We start from the raw sequence: 22,780 nt of genomic DNA on the forward strand, positions 1-22,780 counted from the left end.
TCCTAGCGCCGAGGTTTTTATGCATATGTTCGAACAACACATGACCTCAAATAGCACCCGAACCTGGGCTTTCGGCAGCTTCTATCGCGCTGAATAGCATTTCGGTGACTGAAAAATGACAGAATATCATCGGCCAAGTACCATCCATATATTCGCCAGTCATCGCCGGTCTGCCTATTACCTTGCTTGACACTATCGGATAACCTGTAACCACTTTCTCATGTCGATCTTTTCTTATATACGCCAGCAAGCGGGAAAGAATCGATGCTCCCATAGAACCGCCTCTGATTCCAAAACTTGAAAGATGTCATGTTTGAAGATTTTGCCTTGATGGTTACGGGCAATACGCCCTTGTCGACGTATCTGACATTTGGCAGTTGACCAACCATTCCTGACATGCCTCTGGGGGATCATTTTCAACTATTTCAACCTTGTAATCAACGTCAATTTCAAGACCAACCGATATCAGCGTGGAACTCAAGCGCTCCCGTGACGATTCCGTTGTCGTATTCTTGCTCTGCTACGGCACACGATCGATGGGCTATCGACGACAGCGCTCCAAATCTCTTCTCGTCGAGGGTTTTGTTTTCATTTCCTTTGCTTTTTCTGTTCCCACGCTACTAATTACAAGGAGCCACAAGGGAGGAAGACGTTTCGACGACATACTCCGCAACGCAGCCAAGCAGGATGCATCTACTGTGATGAGACGCGTGATTGGCGTTTGACTCATATCAACAGGAAAGTCTATTCCTTCATCTCCAGAAGGGCATTGATATTCTGTACCGAGAGTCGCGAACACGTCCTCCCGTGTCTATCACATCTTCGCAAAGACCGCGTCGTCTAGATTCAAGCTGCCAATCGCCTGAACGCAAAATTCTATACCCCATATCCTCATTATCATAACCCATCGTAGGATAAGTCTCATCTCACCATTTGAAGCTCAAATTCGTCGTCCCTCCCGCCGTCCATGTCCGCCAACATTGGAACGGCTTCGGTATCTCGAACGTTCGCGACCTCGACGTCCGCCACCGCCTCCCTTTTCGGCACCGGCGTCTTCTTGGTCAAAACGACCCACAAGGCGCTCCCTATGATGAGGCCGCAGCCGGCAAGACTCATCCACCCCATCACGTTCCCGAAGATAAACCGGTCGAAGCCTGCCGCAAAGAGCATATGCGTGTACACCATGGCATTCGCCCTGTTCGATCGGTCCGTGCCCAAACCCGCCGTCATAAGAAACTGCATGACGAATCCAAACATGCCCAGCAGCACCAGGAAAAGCCACTGCCGCGGCGTCTGAGGCAGGCCCCACCGCAGTGCGGGCTGCCCGATCTCGAGTAGCGGCGCGGCCGTGAGGACGACGGTGCAGACGATGGTGCACCAAGTCGCGAAGTAGTTGACGGAGATGAGCGGATGCGCACGCTTCCCGATCCATCGAATCGTGGTGAAGGCACCCGCGGCGCCAAATACGCCCAGTATCGCGACTCCGATCGCCGTCAGCCGCTCCGCCGTCGTGGTCTGGTGATGCAGCCCAGGCAATGTCGATGCTATGGTACCGTTGCCCGAGCCGTGCTGTTCCGGCGCATTGGCGGCGGCGGCGGCGGCGGCGGCGGAGGACGTCAAGTCGCCAGAGAAGAGCGAGGTCGGATGGGCGATGAGGACGACCCCGAAGAAGGCGATCACAGTGCCGATTTGCTCGTTACGGGTGAAGGGCTCCCGGAGGGCTAGGTAGCAGACGTAGCCGGCGACGCTGGGGGCCAGAAAAGTGATGACGGTGGCCTCGGCGAGGGGGAGGTACATCATCGAGTACCACATGCCAAAGATGCCGAAGAAGCCTGTTACACCTCTCGCGATGAGAAGCCACCTAATCTCCCTCTGGCCGAAGGGAAAATCGGGCGTCTTCATGCAGTACATGTAGGTGCAGCAGCAGGCCATGGTGACGCTTTGTCTGGCGAAAAGCACCTGGAGCGGGTGCATACCCTCTCCTTCGAGCTCGAGGAGGCGCGCGGTCAAGTTCATGAGGGCACCAAAGAGTTGTGAGAGGGCCACCAACACGACGCCCTTGTTGGCCAGCCAGAACCGCGCCAGTTTTGTCGTCTCCCGGGGCGGTCGTATCATCGGCGACGAATAGTCTGCTGCTAGAGACGGTGAGGTCCTCCCATTTTGAAACGGGCTGGCAGAGAGCCTTCGGAATGAGTCCGGATCTGGAAGTGTCAACGGTCTTTTGGTGTGGTCGTGTGACCGGGACATCTTGCTGGCTATTGAAAGCCTGCCATAGGTTTCTTCTGTGTTGTCCGACGTATCATCGAATCTCGTCTTCGCCCCGAGGTTCTGGGAGGGCGAGTGATTTTCACTGTTGCGCTTCTGTTCGGACATGACGGCTGGATGAAGTCATGTCTGTATATAGGTCCAAGGCCGGGTATGGTGTAAGTAATTTCAAAGTGGCGTAGGAGAGCAGGAAATGGCGATAAGCAGGAGAGGCGAGAACCAAGAGGTGAACAAGTCTATATATCCCGTCGTACAAATGTCCTGGAGATGTATTCAACCATTCACTAGATAGAATCTAAGAAATAGAAGATTTCCGACCACGGTCAAGAGCGGGGTGTAGTGGAAAAAAGGGTGCAGAGTGCAAGTGGCTTCCTCTTTGTTCATCAGGAGTGGGGAGGCTAGACCGTCCACCAGCCCATTACCCGGGGCCTGCGGAGGCCTGCGGAGGAGGGTCGAAGAGCAATGAAACATGTTGGTTGTTTATGCCATTGTTTGTGCCTGTGTGTGTCAGGGTGTGTGGCCCAGGGAGGGCCAACGAAGACCCAAAGGCAGTCCAGTGTCAGGCTGTCGACGAATGCAAAAGTGCGGATTTGCTGGACGAGGGAAAAGAGCTGCAGGTGGAGTGGATTCCCGGAACATCGACTGGTCATGAGCCAACCCGCTTGCCATCTTGGGGAAGACGCCCAGAGTCTCGGAGGTCATCGCCCCCAACCAACCACCGCTAGACCGGCGTTAGCCCGCTGGCAAGGGCGTGTTTTGCTTCGCTGACGCTCCGCCGAGCCCACGAAACAGAAACAGCGTGATGCATGCATGATCACTCATCCATCCTTCAAATTCTCGCCGGTTCTCGGCCCCATGCTCCCCCCGACATCGCAGCAGACACATAGAGTTGGGTGAGAAGGGAGCCGGGAAAGGGCCTGGAGCATCCTGCTGATGGGTGGGGGGGAAACCGGAGGTCGTGTGCCGGGGGGGGGGAGTGCCAGTCCACTTTCTCGGCGCGGTTCCACTTGCGTCAATACCGAGACCGGCGGGCTCCGGCGCCGATTCGGACATCTGGGTGACAACCCTGAGTTTCTGACCTACATTACTGACTCAGAGTTTGAATGTAGAACGTACATCGTAGGGACCTCTGGTTTCGCGACTGAAATCTTATGGCCTCCTTGTATGTCAACAGCTCGATCATACCATCTGCCTGGATGGCTGTGATACACAGAGTTCAACGACACTCTGTACAAACTTTCCTCTAAATCATTGAATGAGATGCGATTGGCGCTGCTATAAGTGATGACTACAAGTCGCCTCTCAGCTGCTTCCCGGCCGAATGTGTTTCGTCCGTCCTGAACACATGTATGCGGTCCTGGGAATATATGAAGAACGATACTTTTGGTGACTGGAAGGAAGGAGAGAGAGAAAATGACAAGACACAGTTGGGTGACAACCCATCAACCCCCCTTCCCCCTCCTCTAAAGCATGAAAGCCCAAAATCATCTGCCTGGGAAAATGCGACAAACGTAAGAGTCAAGACGGTTGGCCAGAATGACTGATCTGTCATTCTGCCTCTGGAAAGGTAAACAGAGCGTAGCTTGAATGTTGAATTCCATTTGTCATCCGGGCCTAACGATGGCGAGGACGCGTTGGTTTTGCATCCGCGGGTGGCAAGAGATACGGCGCTCTTGCCGTTGCGTTCATATTATTTGACAATTATGTTGTTCTCGTTGTCGGGCTTCCCTTGTCTCGCCTTGTCCCTGATAAGTCCCTGATGATGTCCACTAAACCAATGCCTCTTGCCGGTTCATAAAAAATAATATAAAAAGGAAAAAGGAAAAAAGGAAAAAAAGGGGGAAGAAAAAACACCATTCGCTATGCCGTGTCCCAAATGCCAAAATCTTTTGACGTTCTCGCGCCTGCTTTCGCGACGCCTCCCGACTCACTTCCCCTCCCCGTCGAGTCGCACCCTCTTCGCCGGTCGTCCCGCGACCTCGCTCTCGGCATCGGCGTCATCGTCCGCCTCGCCCAGCTCCTCCTCCTGCTTCGCCGCCGTTTCCGCCGCAGTCGGGGTCTCGACCATCCCGTTTGGCTGCTTGTCCTTCTTCTGCTCCTGATCCGCCACTTCCTTCATCAGACCGACCTCTTCGTCCTTTGAAAATATCTTCTTGGCCGACTCGATCTCGCCCTTCTTCTCGAATACTTCCTGGACCTTGCCGAGGAAGGCGTCGTTCTTGCGGAACGCGAACTCAAAGTCCTCGTACTTGACCTTTTGGCGACCCGCGTAGTTGGCTGCGCGTGTTGCCTCGAAAGCCAGGCCCTGGATGAACTCAGTCACGATTTCGTCGAGCACGCGGACGGTCTCGGGGAGCGGCATGCGGACGTCGCCATGAGCGTAGAGGAGCTGTCCCACTTTTTTAGGAGTTAGCCCAAGGCTTCCTAGGTGTTATGAGCAGGCAAAGAACCCACGCTCGTTATGGCTGAAGTTCATCTTGCCAACATTTTTGGCGGCGCGGGCGCGAGGCTCCATGGCGGGCAGGCTTGGTTTCGGTGTGTGCGTGACAGGGATTCGGCAACGTCTCGAAGGCGAGGGTCTTGTTCTCGAGACAAGTGAGCAAAAACAGGTCTTGCGAGGTTTTTTCCCGGGTAGATTTCAGTCGTGTTGGGTCCGGTTCGGTGGAAGAGGTTAGAAAATAGATAGGTCGCGCAATAAGATGGCTCGAGGTCGCGGAATCACAGTGACAGACTTCACGTCGCACAGGGTAGGCTCACCTTATCTTATCAATGTTGCCCCTCAGCCTCATAGGGCCCGCTACTGGTAGGTACAGAGTACTAACTACCTATTAGGTATGTGTTCATCCGCGGGGTTGGCACCTTCCATAGAAAGCGTGGCTGGGGGGTTCTTTGAGAGCCCGGGCCACGTGTGGCTCAAGTAGTCTCCGGGCCACCTTGTCCACTGACGAGAGGCTGAAGTAAACCGAACCCCTGGGCCTACTGTATCGCGACCATTAAGCTACCTAGCTTGTCCATTTGCACCTGATCCCCGTCCGAGTCGCCAGTTCCCCGCCGAGAGGGACATCAATCGCAACCATGGTATGTCGAGCTCCGCGACAGCTCCGCGAAATGGAAAGCAGTGCTAACGCAAGACGTAGACCGCTCTTTTCAACTTTCAGTCGCTCCTCCTCGTCATCCTCCTCCTCGTTTGCACGTGTGCATACGTCCACCAGCTCATACCCGCCATCATGGACCGGAACAAGGACGGGTAAAGACACCTGTTCCTAGCGTACCGGAATGAAGGCACACGATCGCTAACTGTGCGACAGCTTCATTGGCATCTTCTGGAAATTTGCAAGGGTGGGCGAGCGGTTAAGTCCGTACATCAGCTTATGCTGCGTCGTTATGGCGGCAAGTCTTCCCCCGTCTGTCCTCACGGACGCACCGCTAACAGAGCACTACAGGCTTCCATGCTCGTCAACTGAGTTTGTAGTTTGTACGATTGCGCGCGATCCCGCTTCGGGGAATGTCGGTTACTTATTACACGGTTCGGAGTTGGTCAGGGAAACGAATATTGCTTTGTCAGATGGGAGCAGCGCAAGGCGCAAAGAAGAATACATATCCGGGCCGAGGCTGCCCGCATCACAAAACTCAAGAGTACGAAGGGACACCTTGTACGAGGAAAACGGCTTCAAAAACAATACAACAACTTCACGTCATCTCGCGACAGGCGCTCTATCGGTCTGTTTTAGGACTGTATCGTTGACGAATTTTGGTTGGGAGGTCCAAATGACCAGACCACGCAGCGTAAACTCTGCTGTCATGATTCCATACATGCGTGACTATGGCGCTCAAGCTTGGGAATAGATTGGGTTGATGCTGGCATTCATTGCATTTCTGTGGACACGCGCCTCTTTGAGTCCCATCCTGATTTACGCAGTACGAAGATCCAACAGACCTCATCATTCCGTGAGGCATTTTGCCGAAGCCGCATGTTTGCTGCTTCTTATTCTGTTCTTCTCGCTAGTAGTATCGATGATTTCGATGGCAATCTCCTTTGTACGGTCTCCGATACAGCCTGCTTAAGACGTTCTACATCCCATCAATGTAGATTCATTGGTAACCTCTCAACGGCCGTCTGGTTTGTTATGCCCTAGAATGTAACGGCAGCATATACACTGAGTGCTAAGAACGCAATCTCACACACCACAGATCAATATCTATCATGGTACCAGTAATGTCACATGGGGGGCATCCCTCACAGTTGACATCATGGCCTCGTTAAGATCGAGATCGAGAGCCTCCAACTGTGATAGCCGTCACGTATACGAAGACCATTCCCGTCGCGGGTCGAATAGCTTGTTGCATTATCACCATCCCCAAAAGCCAGCTTCGAGCTCGCCCAGCTCAACACACTGGCCTCGTTAACTCTCAGGTAGGCTGTCTCAGATCACAGAATAACGTCCATAATGACCGTTGTGGAGCCGGGAACTTGACACCCTCGTCAAGGGGCGCGGGGCTTGAATGCCGGATGGCCTCCCACAATCGTATGGTGAACTATTTTGAACCTGGAAAAACACCACTTCCTTCACGGCTGACCGTTATTGGGACTGTGTATCAGTGTGCTCCTGTATTCACTGCCAACTTCTCTCTCGCATGTACCCCAGGAAATATGCGATCGAGGTAAGCACGTGACCTCGGTGTCATTGGTCTAGAACTCGCAGTTCAGGATTATGCCTGCCTACCGAAGCTATCTATGGTTAAGATTTGTAAATCTGACAGCTTGTCGGCGACATCATACACTATTAGGTCGATTGATCACACATAGCCATCCATTGGAAGCAACTTAAACCAAGAACTAGCCTGTCACCAACACACCATACCTAGACAAAACAAGGTATCAGCAGGGTCACTTCTGATCATTCCCTCATGGCACCTTTCCTCTGCCTCAACTCCGCATGGACATGCCGTAGGTGCCGGATGGTCATCCGGAGCTGCTCTCCTGGTTGCGCGTAGTTAGCTATTCATACTCTAGGACACAGCAGAACCCATGCAGCGAGAACAGTACCCAGCATCAGCACCAGCATCGCTCTCGCTTGATCACCGCTTTCAAAAACAAGAAAACGAAACAAGTCGCACAAATCTTTGGAATGTAATCCTCTATGCAACATACGTACCCCTCCGTGATACTGATGCAGGAGAGAGACAAGGTGTCGAAAGTCGCCGATTGGCTCGTTCATGTGAGATTGTGCCTTGCTTCCACCTCGTACGACAACAGCGTGATGTGCTTGGTGAATTGGAATGACGGTTAGAAGATCAGTAGGCAGGACAAACCAGGCGAGATTGCAAGCTTGCTTGGCTGCTTAAGGTAACAATGCACGCAACCAACTCCGGTTGGAGTCACGCATATTTCAAGTTAAACAGGAAGACGAGAAGTGATTGGCAGTCGGACTCTTATTTTCTGTCTCCGCAATGCAAAAAAGAGAAAAGAGGAAAACAACTAAGCGTGCGCTATGTATCTGGATGTGACCGCCTCTCCATGCAACGCCTACCCAACTAGTCAACGCGGCGAAATGCGCGAGCCTCATGCTTTGATTTCCCAAACACCGTCTAAAGTTCCATGAGCCAACACCCCATAACCAAAAAGAGTCTTGCGGAAAAAAAGCCGAGAAATGCAAGATTAAAATACTGTAAAAAGGGGTATTGTTGTTCGGCCAGAGATAATAGAGAAGCCCTCCTTGCTTGGGCATACCAGGTTTGCTGGTCTTGCTGCCAGCACCGCCCTGATCGAAAACTGGTGTCTTGAAACCGACTGTTGGACGCCTTAGAACTGATTCATTTCCATCAGAGTGTCGGCCTGTTCGTCCTCAGTGTACGCAAGGCCGGCAAATACTCTCCAGTGGAGGATGCCAAGATGGGCCAAGCGGGTCGCCATGTCTTCGATCCCGCCGTCGTCGCGGGACTCCCGGTTATTGTCTGGGACAGAGCTCTCACGATCCGGACTGCCACTCCATGACCGGCCGGAGCCGTGAGCGCGGCCGCCGGTAGCGACAGTGAAGAGACCAACTCCGGTCAAACCACGGTATTCTCGGACTCGCTTCTGGAGTTCCATGAGAAGTCTGTGGTGGAAGTGCTGCTCGACCTCCTGGAATAGAGGGCTGTTGATGTCGCATACGTGGGAGGCAAGCTTGGATTCGAAGACCGGCAGCATATCGGCTGGGGCGTTGGTGAAGCGAAAGATCTGAAGCGCCATCGAAGGGGCGATGGATCCCCAGCGGGACTCGTGCCTGCGCGGCGGCGGTGAGGTGTGGAGGAGCGCGACGAGGGAGCTGTAGAGATCTCGGGCCTTGGTCAGGGACTCCATGGGATCAGATCCCTGCTGGGGAGGGAAAATAAGCGATGACCGCGGAGATGAGGTGGCAGAGTCGCCGGAGCTAAACGCCAGACTCGAGGGGCGAGAAGGGGGCGTGTTGAAGTTGAAATCGGGTGTCATGGATAAAGGACGGCTGCGAGGTTCATCGTCGAACTGAGGAAAGGAACTGGCGAAGAGCGGGGCATTGAAACGACCAACTCTCTCGAGGTCGTCGTACATGCGCATGCAGACTTCAAGATTGATGGCGTCTTGCATGTCGGCACGGAGTTTGATGAATCTCTCCTCATCGAAGATAAATGTGTTGGGCAGTGCCTTTTCCGAGACCGACGGCAGGATCAAACGGGAGATAGCCTCGAAGAAGACAGACATATCGCCGAAAGAGTGGGCGGCAACTGGCGACACAGAACCGGCGTATCGCTGCTCGGCATCCCTATACCAAGCATTGGCCTGGGTGATGTCCAGCTTGTTGCCGTGGATCTTCTTCTCAAAGAACTTCCGCTCGAAGGGAATGGTTCCCTCGATGAGGATGGGCCGGAGACAGCGGATCTGGTGGTTCGCAACGTCGAGCTTCATGGCCTCCAACACACTAAGCAAGCTCTTCATGCCCTTGACGAGCTCGTCCACGTTATTGGTCCTGTTGCCGTTGCTCAGCTGGGAGTACATCTGGTCCACCCACTCGTCGCGCATCGGAGCGCAATGTGACTTGAGCACCTTAGAAAGCCACAGGGCTAGCTTCTCCAAGTCGGCAATGCCTCTGTAGAACTGCTGCATCAGCAAGTCGACGTTGAGTCCCTCGTCCAGGTAGACTCTGTCCCTTTGGGGCACGAGAGTCTGTATTATTTCTTTAACCGCCTTCAACAGGGAAGGAAGACACCAATCGTCCTCCTGGCTGTGTGCAGCGATGAAAACCGCCGGTTCCCTCACAAACTGAGCGAGCTGCTCCTGCAAAGTGTTCCAGAACAGATCGGCCTTGTGTTGTTTCCGCTTGCCCTTGTCGCCATCCAGATTAGGCCGGAAGTGCAGTTCGGGGTCAAAGTTGATATCGTGGCGTAACTTGGGGTTGTGCATTATTTTACACACGTCGAGCTCGCTCAAGGTCACCTTGGTCACTGGAGGCTCGATGGGGCGAGAGATCCGGGGAGCAGGTGCCTTGACCTCGGGCACGGTTCCAAAGTAGCTGTCTGATGGGGCGCTCGGAGTTGAGATAGTCGAGCTGTTGGATGATGCCCTCGCCATCATGGGCGCTGTAGGCGGTGTTGACGTATTGGAAGGTGGGTTGAAGCCTCTGGGGGAGTCTTGTGACGATTGCTGGAACTGAGTCTTTGTTTCCTCTTGCTGCGTCTGCTTGCCTGTCTGGGGCTCGGTCTCCTGGATAGGTTCGTTGTCGGCGCTGGCCCGGGTTGATGTTGACAAATGCCGACGGTTGCTCTCTATGCCGCCACCAGCACCCTGTTCGCCCGCCATCGTGATCAAATTCAAGTTGTTGGTTTGGGTAGGTGAAGATTCCTGCTCGAATGCCTCCCGGGTCGTCGAATTCTACGAGTCGTTCTAGAAGGATCTTGATATTGTCCGAAACTAGATTCGGATCCAAAGGTTACACACTCGAGATCGGCGTTGAGACAGAATGTAAGGCCTGTGAAGTCAGAAAAGAGTGGTGTAGGCGTGGCTAGTGTTCTCCGAGAGAGCAAGTTAGCAAGAGTATATCTAGTCGGCAAGCGGCAAACAGGCTTCGGCGATTTCGTGAGACGAGGAGGGTCTCGTGAGCAACACACGGGCGGGCGAATGCAGGTGCTGGCTTCCGAATTCCTGTGTAATGGACGCGGAGTGTGTCGAAGGGATGGGGGGGGGGCGGAGACTACGAGCTTGCGGCGGTCCGGGGATAGGTAAGCCCAAGTAGGCTTATGGCGACTTACAGAAAGGAAATGTTGACTTGGGGTGGCGCGGAACGCAGCAGGTGAATGCAAGTGGTCGAGGACAAGCGTCACCGTTCTCAGTGCGGCCGAGGGATGTTTGCACAAGCAGTCGTCGGGCGGTCGAAAAGCGCAGCAAGGAGCGGCTGGACCACAGAAAGATCCCGGGGTGTGTATTGGGAGCGTGCTTGCTGCAGAGGCACAGCTGAGAAGCAAACAATAAGCGACCCAACACAAGACTGGAATCTCGTTGGTTGAATGAGACGGGAACCGCGAGCCCGAGAATGCGGTCAAGAGTGGGTGGTGATACGGTATGCGTCGTATGCGGTGATGAGCGTCCGTCTTCGTTGGTCGAGTGGGCGGGAGGAAGAGAAAAGGAGTGATGCAGTGTGAGTGGGAGAGGGAGAGGAAGCCGGCGAGAAGATGAAAAGGGTAAAAGTCTATTGGAGGGCGAAGGAGGCAGGTTGTGGTTGTTGTTTAAAGGAGGAAAGCAACGACGGAGATTGCTCAGGGGTGGTGTGGGCTATGCAGTGATAATGAGAGACCAGGAGACTGGGAGAGAAGGAGTGCACAGCAAAAGCCCAGAAGAGATATCCGTCTGTTAATTACAAATTGGGAAGGAAATTGCAAACGGAGAAGGAAGGAAGAGAGGAAAGGAAGGAGCCTCTAGTAAGTAGGGGACGTGGGAGAGGCGGAGACAAATACGGTCGGTCGGTCAATGGTGTACGGAGTGGTACGGTCAGGTCAGGCCCCAGCCCGGGTTAAGGTCAGGTCAGGTCAGTGCAGTATGCAGGCCGGGGAAGGGATGGTAGTAGAGAGGGAAAAATAAATTAAGATAAAATAAAAAAGGAGACAGTGAGTGAGAAAGCGTGTGTGAGAGAGAAAGAGGGTGCGTGTGAGCGCCAGGAAGGACTGGAGCGTGTGTTAAAGCTAAACAACAATATTAAGATGGTATGGTATGGGGAGGGCAACAGGTGGCAGGTACTGTAAGGAAGGTACATCTACTACCTGCCAGGTAGGGAGGTATACCAGGTATTCTGTACAGGACAATTAAGGTACGTACCTGGTCGCAGGTTGCCATGTAGGTAGGCCCATCCGTCCAATGCAAGTATGGAAAAGGTACAGAGTAGCGTCTTAAACAACCAAAGAAAAAGGGAAAGGAAAAAAAGGAACAAGGTCGCTAGTCGTCGGCAGATGGGTGGAGAGGTACATGGGCTTGGCTCGCCCCAACCCGACCGACGAGTGCCTGACCCTCTCAACCCTACATTACTCTACTGCAAAGTAGCGTACGATGTACAGTGGGTGTCGGGTGTCTGGTGTCGACACACACTAAATTTGTTGTGACGGCCTTCCCCCCTTTGCCTCCCTCGGCCCTTGAGATGTGGGATTGAGTGTGTGGGTGAAGTGAGGCAAGGAACCTAGGAAGGTATGGATACAATGTCTGCATGGTCTCCACCGGTGACGGAGGGCTGCAAAGTACGTATCCCGGTGCCGGGCCCAGGAACTAGGGGGGACTTATATGCGCTTGGATGGGTTGGGTGAGGGCGAAATTGCTGGTAATGCACACTCTTCAATGCACTTTGGGGAGCAGTGCCATGGGATGAGTGCCAGAGTGCCAGAGGTGGGCACTGTATCGTCGTCTTTCACCCACACTATCCAGGAATTCGCACACACTCCGAGCTTCATATCCTAATATCCTAGCGTCAGCACCCACTGAGCATTCCATTCACTCGACCGGCGCCCCCCTCCCCCCCCGGTCCCCCTTTGGGACTGACTGCCACTCACCATTTCGCTGAGAGACATTGGTGGTGTGGCAGGAGGAGCAGCAGGATGAACGCTGATGATGGTGGTTGTGGTTGTGGTGGTTGTGGTGTCGTTAGTATGTGAGTCCAAGGCAGGGGGTACCCCTTTCGTACCTTGCTGCTGGAGATGAGGCGAGAATGGGACGCCGCCGATACATCTCACCCACACATACCATGCGGCAACCATCAACATGCCATACCATGCCAGGCCTCCCCTTCTTCTCCTTCCCTCGCATTGCACAACACCGTATCCCTTCCGGATCTTGTCCGTGGTGTCTGCCAACTTGCCAAAAACCCTTTACCAGGCACGACACGCCTCGTCAACGCCTCATGCTCATAGTCCCCATCACTCCGTCCCGCCACGGCGTTCTAGGCGGCTTTAGCGCCTCGTCCTCGGGTTGTCCCTTTGTGAAGACGTCCCCCCGTCCCTAATAGCCTGGGGCAAGCCATGGCTGCCGCCATTGACAATACCGCCCATGGTTCGAGCGCCGGCATACCTAGCTGGACAAGCAGCGGCATGAGCGGCAGCATCAGAGCAGAACGACGGGCATCCGCCTTGTCAAGCAAGACACGATGCATGCGAAAATTGCCATCCGCTCATACGCGTTGTTGTCTTTAGCAAAGTGGCACCGGGGGCGTGTCGACACAGGAATCGGGGCCTAAAAAAGCTCCTTTGCCATTTGCCATCTGTGGCATCGCGAACGGCGAAGGTGAGGCAGTGGTGGCAGACCTTGCCATTTGCCATTTGACATAGCCAATCCCGTACACCATTAGGGGAATTCGGAGTTCGCTGCCACTCGTACCAACCCACCAATACGGCGGCGACACCACCAGACAGGGCCACTGAGGCGAAAAGATTATCCATGCTGCCATGCTGCCATGCTGCCATGCCCCATACTACGCCATGCCATGCCACGCTGGGGGCCATTGGCACACAGGCCATCCTGGCTCGATGGGGGGGGGGGGGGGGGGTAGATGAACAACTCGTTTGGCATCCGTACTTCAGTCTCTTTGAGTGGTAATCGTGGTCCTGGTTCACCACTCGGGCCTGTCCCTGCCAGTTGGAGGCATTCGAGAGAACCGCGACCCATGCGCCTGTCGTTGTTCTCGAAGAACGGAACGCAAAATGTGAGTATACCTTACGGGACACGCCCGCCAACCTCCCTTCCCTGCCTGCCTCCCCTGAGTTCCTTGACGCTTCTCCCCAGAATAGCTGACGGGGAAGAAGGGGTGGCGATGGGCGGGCCAGGCCCGTCGAGAGTCGTTGGAGCGACCAACATGTCCCAAAACACCAGATTCTTCTTGTCCCATGGGATAGCGTATCCGACCAACTTATCCGGACCCCAAGGGCGAGGAGCAGGTATGCAGTAGGCGGCTAGTAGCTCTGGGAAGGGTTGGAAGAACAGAGACGGGTCGAATCGTTGGCGGGCGCGCTCCGCCTCCGGTTGGCAAAGGAGACAGGACGCAGGGGCTGCATCATTTCAGGAGGCTTACCTTGGGCTAGACCTTTGACTGACATGACAAGAAGGGAATTGTGCAGCGAGACGAAGCAACTAGAAGCTGGAGGCGAGAACAGGCAAGGTAGATGAATCGTCGAGCGTATACGACGGCGTGTGCGGCAGAAAGGCTGTCAAGAGGCGGCGCGGACGGCGAGTCAACAACGTTCGTATTGCTAACATGTCCCATTTCCGGTGGTCGCTGCGGTATGGATGGCTTGGGATGGATGGATGGATTAGCAGGAGCAAACAGGCGCCTCCAAACTGCTGCAGCAGCGGCGGCGGCGGCGGCGGCGACGGCGACGACGGCGGCTACAAAAGAGCGAAACTCGCTTCGTCGACAAGGCCAAGGACACATTGATGCTCCCCTCTCCCGCCCGTGTGTCTCATTGTTGTGGCGGCCGTGATGCGTGCCTTGCGAGAAACAGTGCAACGCGGTGGGAAGCCGAGCGACGGTAGGTCAAAACACTTTCCGCTTGTGCGTCCGTCCGCACACCGGGCTTGCTTCGGCCATCCACTTCATAGGTAGGTAGGCAGAGGGAGTTGTGCATGTACGGGAGAATAGTGCCATCGACAAGTAGGGACGGTGGCAGAAACTCGGAGAGACAAGATGAGAAGAGCGCGCCCCCTTTCTGTCGAAACAGACTATCTGTACAGTCTTTGTATCCTTCCTACCCATCCATCCACCCACCCACCCACAAGATGCAATGTGTCCGAGCGACAGGTAATGTCTCTTGGCGATAGGGGGTCGGTCAGCACTCAAGAGGAGGAGCATCACGACTCCCAACCCAAACGGAGGAGGGGGAAAACAAAGGGGAGTAGATCGCCGGGACAAGGGGGCAAAAGAAGGCATCGGAGGAATAACAAGGGCTAGAAAAGAAAGGAGACTCAGAAATAACACGGACGACCAGGATGGAAAAAGGCAATGAGGAGCAGCAAGGGCCAGTTGAGACAACCCAGCAATCCGCGCCGTCGGTAATAGCCATCTTTACGGTTCACGGGGAGAGAGTGAGAGGAGTGGGGTGCCTGGCGCCTGGTGCCTGGCCATTGGGGGGACTGGGAGCGAGCGGCAGGGGGGATCCCTTGCAAGCTCCCAGGTCCCTGGAGTCTTGGATTGGCACGTTGGAGCGTTGCTAGTCGGAGGGGTGCCAGTAACTGAGAGTGCTGGGATTCTGGGCACTTGCTACGCGCACCTGACACCCTGCCTGAATTTCCCATCCTTTGGATATGGATACCGAAGGTGAGAGAGAAGGGAAGGCAAGGTGAGGGGCTCATTGTCTCTTGCAGTTTGCTTGACCTTTATGGGCCCCAACTAACAGCCTGAGTCATCGGCGAAAAAAATACCCTTTTAACCACAAACTTACCAGCAGTTACTGTCAGGTGTCTCTTGCAGTTTGCAACACCGCAGTTGCTCATGACCGCGCTCTACCTACTGGTGTCGCTAGTGGGAATTGGTTAGATAAGTAAGAGATGAAGTCTGGCTTGACGCTGCTCCTTCTCCTCCTCATCATCCTGCAACAAAAGCAAGCCGCCACCTTCATATTGATACGACGGCCGATCAAGCACCGCGACATAGCCACAGCTTGAACGCTGGATGCTGGACGCTGGAGACTGAAGACTGAAGACCGGAGTTTGCCATTTTGGATGAACAGGGCCGGGATTCAACCAGGGAGGACGGGAACTACCTGGAAGAAACAAAACCAATACCTCTTCTGCCTCCCTTCCCCAAGGCTTATGGCCGGGCAAAATTCAATGTTGGCGGGGCACAGATGAGACGTCTTATCACCAGCCTATCGAGTCCTCCAGAAGCAATGACGCTTCATCCACCACGTTCATGTTGATGCGTCCAAGACAAGCGCGACTCGCAACATGTACCAACCCGAATGAGAGTCTGGCCTTTGTTGGACCTCGCCATTCCTCGTCCCCCGTCCCTGCAGTAAATCTGCGTCAAACGAGATACCCGTACGGATTCACCACCTCCTGCCAGTACCTTGCCCCAACTTTCAAGCGAGCCCCTGCGGCCGGCCATGGACGTCTTCAATTCAATTTTCGGAGCCGGGCAGCCAGCCACCTTAGGGCGTGCGCATCCAATGAGGCGTTTTTGTCGGATGAGTGAACGTCACTTCGACACGTGCCTTCCCACCGAAGGTACCTATCAGACTATCGACCTATGTCTAATCAGTAGGTATGGTATACCAGTGGTTATGCGGGCAACAAGGTAGGCGGACAGTAACGCAGCAATCCACTGTGCTTTTCTTCACCTCAGCTGGCCCTGGGACTCGTGCTCCCTTCACTCACTCTCACATGCTGCACCTGCTCTCGCCCCGAAGTAGGAAGGAAGGTACTTACTTACCCACTTGATGGGCTGGCAGAGCTCCGTACGGTGAACCCCCCCCCCCCCCCCCCACAAGACTTGAATCACGCTGGGCTGTCGGCGTGGCTGGAACGGTCCAGGACCAATACGGAATGCCCTCCGTCAGTACCTCCCGTCCTGCATCTTCTTTTGCTATTTACAGCCACTTGCACCAAATACACTGACACAAAGGGTCGCTCGCCCATGTCGGAAACCTGGACTCCGTTTGACTCCACTTCTCTTCCCATTATCTACCTTACCTCAGCTACCTCACTTGGGAGAAACACACTACACTAATACGACGCATCACACGAACGGCTAGGACAGGCCGCTGGACCCTCCCCCTGACTTCGAAGGCAATAGAGCCATCAACCATACCGCGAGGCGGAACCCCGGCGCCATGAGGCAAGTTGGCAACGTCTAAAAGAGGGAAGGAGGCAGGCAACCGAGAGAGCCCGTTCCGCTTCCCGCGCCCATTCAGAATGGATCCATCTAGACGTGATCCACGATCCACCAGTCCTCGTCCACTCTCCCACTTGAGATGCGACCAACCCAGCCATCAACAAATCACCCTGCTGATCGCCCCTCGTAATCAATCGTCTCACTTCGCCTCAGACTTTTCGCCATCTCCTCCTCTTCACGCATCGCATGCATACCGGTACATCCCGACCTTTCCTCGCCGCCCATACGAGACGCTGTCCGAGATGTATCTAATCACTTCTCACATAAACCGAGCATGTCATGTTGCATCCAGCGCTGCCGATGGATGCAAGATCCGAACCGGTCGTGACGCTCGTCAGGGCAAGGACAATCGGCCGCAGCAATTGGGGTAAAAACGACGGACACGGTTTTCGTACCACCGACCTGCATTGTTCGCACTCTCATTGCCTGCTTCCGAGATCTTGGCACCCTACGATGGCATGGTGACAGGCCGCCGCCGCCGCTCTACACCGTCCTTCTCTCATTTTCGGGAGTGGGCCAAAGAATCACCGACAGAAATTGATCACCAAGCCGCTGGTCGGACCTCTCTCTCGGCTTCCATCTCGACCGTGTGTTGGTGTGGTGTGTGGTGTGTGGTGTGTGGCTGCTGATCAGCCCGTTCTTGGGTGCAAACTGCCGAGATATCGGAGCCAGTGGGAAGTGGCCGACGACGACGAAGCCAACGCCTCACTGATCGTCCGATGCCGCTTCTGCTTCTGCTTTGGCTTAGGCCCCGACGGTGCCTGGAAATATGTACGACTGATCTCTTTCACGCCCCGGGCACCCGTCACTTGATCTAAAGGCCAGCGGCGCACGGCATACAATAATTTCCAAAAGTCTCGAGACGCCGGCGAGCGCCCGATCCTCAGACCTGCACGCTTCATGACCATGACGGTACGGATATGCCCCATGCACGAGTAATGAATGGTACACGCCCGCCCCCCTGCTCCCCCTCGTTACGCTCTCTCTTTTCTACGACCCCACCGTAGCTCTGCATCGGGGGATGAACAAGACGAACGGGTGCCGGCGGGGAAGAAGATTCGACTCGAGAAGCGCCAGGTTGACAATGACGAAAGACGATAACCGTCGCAAGCTCCTGGGCTTCCAAGTTACATGCACAAGAAAGGATGTATGAATGGGGCGCTGATGAACTGGGATCATCTCATCTTTTCCTAAACGCCCACCATGACCTCCCGGGGAATCAGCTCTGCATCTAAAATTGCCTCTGGTTGACTCTTACCAGAACCACCACCCATCCCACACGTAGTGCTGCGGTACGAGTCAATCAATTTCTGACGTAGTCACTCGGCAATATTTTATCCCCCCTTCTGAGAAATGGCCGTGTGCGTGCGGAGCTACGCGTCAATCCAAGCGCCTCGGCCACGGCGAACCCTCCATCCCTTCTGCCTCGCCTCGCCATGTGGTTGATGGAGCGTGCCAGGGGTCCGTAGACCGGGAAGTCGCGGCAGCTCACCGGCGAGGACCACCCTCGCACGACTGCTGCTGAGAATGAGGCTGCACGGCTCACACCACCAAAGCAAGCTTGCTACCCGCCAGTTTTAACAGGCCAACATCTGCTTGTCATCCGTCGACTTGTCGGCATCCGTTCCTCTCTGGTCCCCCGGTGCCATGCCTGCGGCCGATGCGAGGTGTCAAATACATACATACTATAGATTCTAGCTACGCCGAGGACACCACCACAAGATGAAAGAAAACCCGCCCCGCCAAGCAATGCACCGCAGCACCGGCTTCAGGGATTGATTGACACGATGTAGTTGCGAAGGCCACATTCAGTCAGACTTAATTTCTTTTCGGCCGGGACAAGGAAGCGTCCATGGACCATGAATGGTGAGAGCGATAGTCGTTTACCTGCCATGCCGCCTCTTGACCCTACCTACCACCTTTCGCCGCCTCGCCGGGAGCGAACGACGCTCTAAGTAGGTTCAGGCACTATCCGGCCACAGCAACCGAGTTCGAAGTGTGAGAGTGAGAGTGTTATCATCACGCACGTATCCTCCCATCAATCAACCTAGCAAATCGACAAAGCCGTCGAGCAGTATGCTTGGCAGATCCCACGGTCAGCAACGCCAGATGCAACACAATTGGCTTGTTCGTCGGTCCTTCCGGGGAGAGCATGCATCAAGGCTCTTTGATGATGGGACGAGAGGGTAAACTCCTCCTTCCGCAATACATTGCCGGTAACTCGTCCTGGCTCGCCGACAACAGCACAGTACGAAAGGCCAAGCGTTTGCAACACCTAACGCAAACCAGTTGCGAGCGTGTCGCAGTACGTCTCGTGCGACAGCCATGCGTGCTGCTGGCCTTGCACAACCACCACCACTACCACCACCACCACCTTTTTGCCTGACGCATCCTGCTTCAGGTCTTCCCAAACGGTCCACACCAAAGGCTTTCAAACGACATCGCCGCGTGGCATCGTCTAAGCGGCGCTCTGGCGACAATATAAGAGGGACGGAGCAAGTCCATGACTCGGTCCGCTTCCCAGAGCATACGACGAGCTCCGACCACTGTGGATTCGGTGGCCTTGCGGACGCTTTCTGTGCGGCCTCTTCGCCTCAGACGATCGGCAAGCATGTCGCCTTCGGTGTCCTTGAACGGGGGGCGTGACGGCGCAGCGGAGAGACATCATCATAATGAATGCTGCAACCCGCCAGCCACTGCAGGTTGCGGTAAAGTCTTTTCTTTCTTTCTTCGATGGGCTCCGACGTTGTTTTCGCTCACGACACAACGCAGCGCAACTCAACCCAACCAGAAACGGTCTGGTCCGCTTGCTTTTGGGCCCGTCTCGATGCCGGACTTGGGAATTGGAAATGGGGGATGAATGGGATCGTGAATCAACAGCGAGGCTAACAACGCAGCAAAGCTGTGCTCGACTCGGCCACGCGCAAGCCGCCCGATGCTGCCCAATGCTTTGGGATTGTCCGTCTCCGATCTGTCGTTGGACCACGTTTAGGAATGGCTGCGTGCGTCCATGGTCCAGCAGAAGACGCAGGACACAGGGCATCCGTCGGCAACCACTCAGTCTGTTTGAGCCCTCTCCAAGCAGACAGCTGTGACGAGTCGGACGCACACAAGAACACCCACACCACACAGAGCTCGTACAGTATTCGTACGGATCCACGTTGCTGACTCTGTTGCCCTCGTTCTCGACGAGAAGGGCCCCCCCCCCCTTTTGCTGGGACAATGTCCGAACCGTGCTTGCGTGCCCACCCGGGCCATTCCCGAAGCGCGCCTGTCCTCCGTGCCCGGTCGTAGTCTCGTCTCTCCTTCTCGACGGCCCTGCCCCAGTGTCTTGCCTAAATAAGGCCTTGCCCACTTGCGAGCGCGCCAACGTTCCAGCATCAACCGTTTCAAATCACATCACTGCGGGATCTGGGCCGAGCTTGTGGCACCTCCTCTTTTACCCGTCTTTTCCGTGTCTTCTAGAAGGCCACGAGGCCTAACCTCCCCCTGGCGAAGAAGCCTCTCAAACTTCTTTGCGCCGTTCTTGAGCCAGCCAGCATCGGCGACTCCGCCATTGTGGGCAGTGGTGGTGGTGATGATGATGATGGTGCATGGGTCGGTCGGTCGTCTCCATCTTTTCGTTGCGAGTGGCATCTGCATCAGCCTCCCCCCCCCCCTTTTTTTTTCTTCCTTTCACTTCTTTCTTTCCCCCTTCGAAGCCATACGGATCCGTCGTCCGTAGTGTCACTGCTGAGGATTGTCGCCAGCAATGAGTGTGAGCGCCCCCTCGCTCTCAAAGCGACACGGTAGAGGGTTCTTTTCTTGGCCCCACCTTGTATTTTGGCAAATCCCACCAAGATACTCTGTATTTACTTAGACATAGTCGGTATTTACATGGAGCCAGGCCTTCGCGAGTCGAGACAAGCCATGATCACGTTTCTTCAGCCGCATAGCTCACTTGCTGACATGCGTGTTTCACTAGGGGTGATTGAACCCATGGATTTAGAACTAACGAGACGGCAACTCCCACTGCGGTGGTGTGTGCGGACGTCGGACGACAACACAAATGGCAAGCATTCCGCGCCGCAGCCGCTCTGCCCAAACGACCAAACCACGCCTACAACACTACTCATGCATGATGTCGCGGTTGTTGTTGTTATCGCCCCTGATACTACCAGATTGCATGACAACTGCCACCATTACCACTATTTTGGGGGATGTGTATTCCACTTGCCCGCCCCTCATCATGGAGCAACCACTCTGAGGCCAGCACTGGGCTGCCACCACCTACCGATAGCTTATGGATACAACTTTACATGTAACCCCTGAAAGTCCAACAGTCCAACAAGAGCGCAGGGAGCAGAGACACAGAGTTAAGTTCTCAGTCCCCCAAGTGGGCGGCGCTTGCAGGCCTCCTGCTGTCCTTCGGTGCTCGTGGCCCCTGGTTTGCGCTACTCAAGCCGTGGCTCCAATCAAATATTGTCAGGCGTCCGGTTTGGGCCAGTGGCCCCCGGCGCTCTACGCAGTTCGGGAAATCCAGCAGAATCCAGCGCCCAAGTGGACAATGAAGATCGGCAACACCATTGCCTCTCTCCACACAAAGTTCGACACCAAAGCGGCGTGGAAACTGGAAACAAAAAAAAAGACCACATTGAAGAGGAAGAAAATAAAATGAAAATATTTTGCAAGAGGCTCCTTCTTGATAGAGACACCGTCACTCGGTCAAGGCTTGATTCAGCTTGTTGGAGTCAAAGAAACAAAGGAAACCATGGGTCGGACGTCAGACACTCGGCCTAGCCCTTGTGTTTGTCTGGTTGACCAAGTCGCTTGGTTGTCGACTGGGCCGTTTCTTTGCCCTTACCGAGCTTGCACCCCTCCCCTCCCCTTCCCATTTCGTTCGCGGAAAATGGAACACCCTTCGAGATAGGCGCAATCTGGGCCTTGTCGAGAACCGCGCAGATCCCATGAGACCATCTCTGCAGTCATACGCCCCCCCTCGCGGAACTCTCGCCCTGTTTTCTCTTTCATTAAGCTAATGCTTGCTTGCTCTCAGCATCTATGAGGGGCGGGGAAGTGTTGATGCGAGGATCAAAAACGCTCTGAGGCCTCGGGTTCCTGTTCAAGGCTTCGTTGAAAGGCAAATTCGCCGCCACGATCATGCTTCGCTTTGAGCCAAGAAGTCAAAAGGCCCCAGCACGAGGGCTAAATGAGCAATTCTGAACCAAGCCATGCCCGTCGCCCATCTACGTAAGGGCCCTCCCCACGTTGGATGTCACCCAGCAGGCAGGGCTGGATTCTGGTCTGAAATGTCCTCATCTTAGAAGAAAGACTTCTGGATGTCACCCTTCCGTCTGATGAGAAGAAACACGGATGAGCCGAAGGCTGGCATTTCTCTGTCGAGAGGGGGGGTGGTTTCATTTCAGCGGCAGGTCACGATGCCACCCATCAAAAGCCGACATCGTCTCTGGATACGATGCGGCGGCGAGACGTCCACAGAGGAGCCCGTCGCGCTGTGGGGGATGGATACCAACTCGAGAACAACCCCCCCCCCCCCCCCCCCTCTCTCTCTCTCTCGTTCTGTCTAGAATGTTGACCCCCTTGACCCCCCGAACCCCGACCAAAATGAACCCGTTGCGCTTCGTTCTCGCGAATTTCATCCCATAGGCCCAGCGGGAACAGGCTTTCCCCAAGCCCCCCCACCTTCAAACTCCTGGCCGTGACGACCGTCAAACGCGCGCCGGTTGCCTATGGTTTCCAGCCGGTGGCAACGTCATCCGCCGACAGCGGCAGGTTGCCGGTTCACTCATCGTCGATGCTCATCATCGACGGCCTCCTGGGCTGGGCATGAAGACTCTGACGGGGACAGAAATCGCTCGGCAAGCTTTACAGAGCGCGCGGTATCATCGAAAGGTACAATTACAAGGTTCAATTCCCACCGACCTATCCATCTCCTTCTTGTCCTCCCCTTTATACTCCCTTGTGGTATCAAAAAAAAAAAAAAAGAACCAATAGTAGCAAGAGGAACGACAACAACCACAAAAACGGCCTGGTGTAATACAAAAATGGGCTCGACGGTGGCGAGGCAATACCCGGTAAATGCTATTTGGGTGTCGGTAGTGATAATACGAATAATAGTAGTGGTGTCCAAGCCAGAAAGG

General features: G+C 54.8%; 8 protein-coding genes across 8 annotated transcripts; 3 read left to right on the forward strand and 5 right to left on the reverse strand.

The window, feature by feature from the left end:
- Positions 1-921: 921 nt before the first annotated feature.
- On the reverse strand, positions 922-2,373 carry CH63R_12912 (Integral membrane protein DUF6; the record flags this gene model as incomplete). The annotated part of the gene is made up of 1 exon (XM_018307886.1): positions 922-2,373. The coding sequence occupies one exon, from the start codon at positions 2,371-2,373 to the stop codon at positions 922-924; it is 1,452 nt and encodes a 483-aa protein (XP_018152303.1).
- A 1,819-nt stretch (positions 2,374-4,192) lies between these two features.
- On the reverse strand, positions 4,193-4,780 carry CH63R_12913 (Transcription initiation factor IID; the record flags this gene model as incomplete). The annotated part of the gene is made up of 2 exons (XM_018307887.1): positions 4,193-4,662; positions 4,720-4,780. The coding sequence occupies 2 exons, from the start codon at positions 4,778-4,780 to the stop codon at positions 4,193-4,195; spliced, it is 531 nt and encodes a 176-aa protein (XP_018152304.1).
- A 560-nt stretch (positions 4,781-5,340) lies between these two features.
- On the forward strand, positions 5,341-5,729 carry CH63R_12914 (Protein kish; the record flags this gene model as incomplete). The annotated part of the gene is given in 3 exon segments (XM_018307888.1): positions 5,341-5,343; positions 5,403-5,512; positions 5,519-5,729. Coding segments are annotated over 3 exon segments (324 nt in total).
- A 2,339-nt stretch (positions 5,730-8,068) lies between these two features.
- On the reverse strand, positions 8,069-10,081 carry CH63R_12915 (T-complex protein 11; the record flags this gene model as incomplete). Its single annotated transcript, XM_018307889.1, has 1 exon — positions 8,069-10,081. One exon carries the CDS (start codon positions 10,079-10,081, stop codon positions 8,069-8,071), a length of 2,013 nt encoding a protein of 670 aa, XP_018152306.1.
- A 2,627-nt stretch (positions 10,082-12,708) lies between these two features.
- Positions 12,709-14,600, reverse strand: CH63R_12916 (uncharacterized protein; the record flags this gene model as incomplete). The annotated part of the gene is made up of 6 exons (XM_018307890.1): positions 12,709-12,884; positions 12,933-13,172; positions 13,228-13,424; positions 13,473-13,800; positions 13,847-14,239; positions 14,525-14,600. The coding sequence occupies 6 exons, from the start codon at positions 14,598-14,600 to the stop codon at positions 12,709-12,711; spliced, it is 1,410 nt and encodes a 469-aa protein (XP_018152307.1).
- A 4,365-nt stretch (positions 14,601-18,965) lies between these two features.
- Positions 18,966-19,286, forward strand: CH63R_12917 (uncharacterized protein; the record flags this gene model as incomplete). Its single annotated transcript, XM_018307891.1, has 1 exon — positions 18,966-19,286. The coding sequence occupies one exon, from the start codon at positions 18,966-18,968 to the stop codon at positions 19,284-19,286; it is 321 nt and encodes a 106-aa protein (XP_018152308.1).
- Positions 19,287-20,039: 753 nt separating this feature from the next.
- On the reverse strand, positions 20,040-20,276 carry CH63R_12918 (uncharacterized protein; the record flags this gene model as incomplete). Its single annotated transcript, XM_018307892.1, has 1 exon — positions 20,040-20,276. One exon carries the CDS (start codon positions 20,274-20,276, stop codon positions 20,040-20,042), a length of 237 nt encoding a protein of 78 aa, XP_018152309.1.
- Positions 20,277-22,057: 1,781 nt separating this feature from the next.
- Positions 22,058-22,470, forward strand: CH63R_12919 (uncharacterized protein; the record flags this gene model as incomplete). The annotated part of the gene is made up of 2 exons (XM_018307893.1): positions 22,058-22,134; positions 22,287-22,470. 2 exons carry the CDS (start codon positions 22,058-22,060, stop codon positions 22,468-22,470), a joined length of 261 nt encoding a protein of 86 aa, XP_018152310.1.
- Between the last annotated feature and the right edge of the window lie 310 nt (positions 22,471-22,780).

The sequence above is a fragment of the Colletotrichum higginsianum genome, chromosome 9 (genome assembly GCF_001672515.1).
Source record: "Colletotrichum higginsianum IMI 349063 chromosome 9, whole genome shotgun sequence".
NCBI classification, from domain to species: Eukaryota; Fungi; Ascomycota; class Sordariomycetes; order Glomerellales; family Glomerellaceae; genus Colletotrichum; species Colletotrichum higginsianum.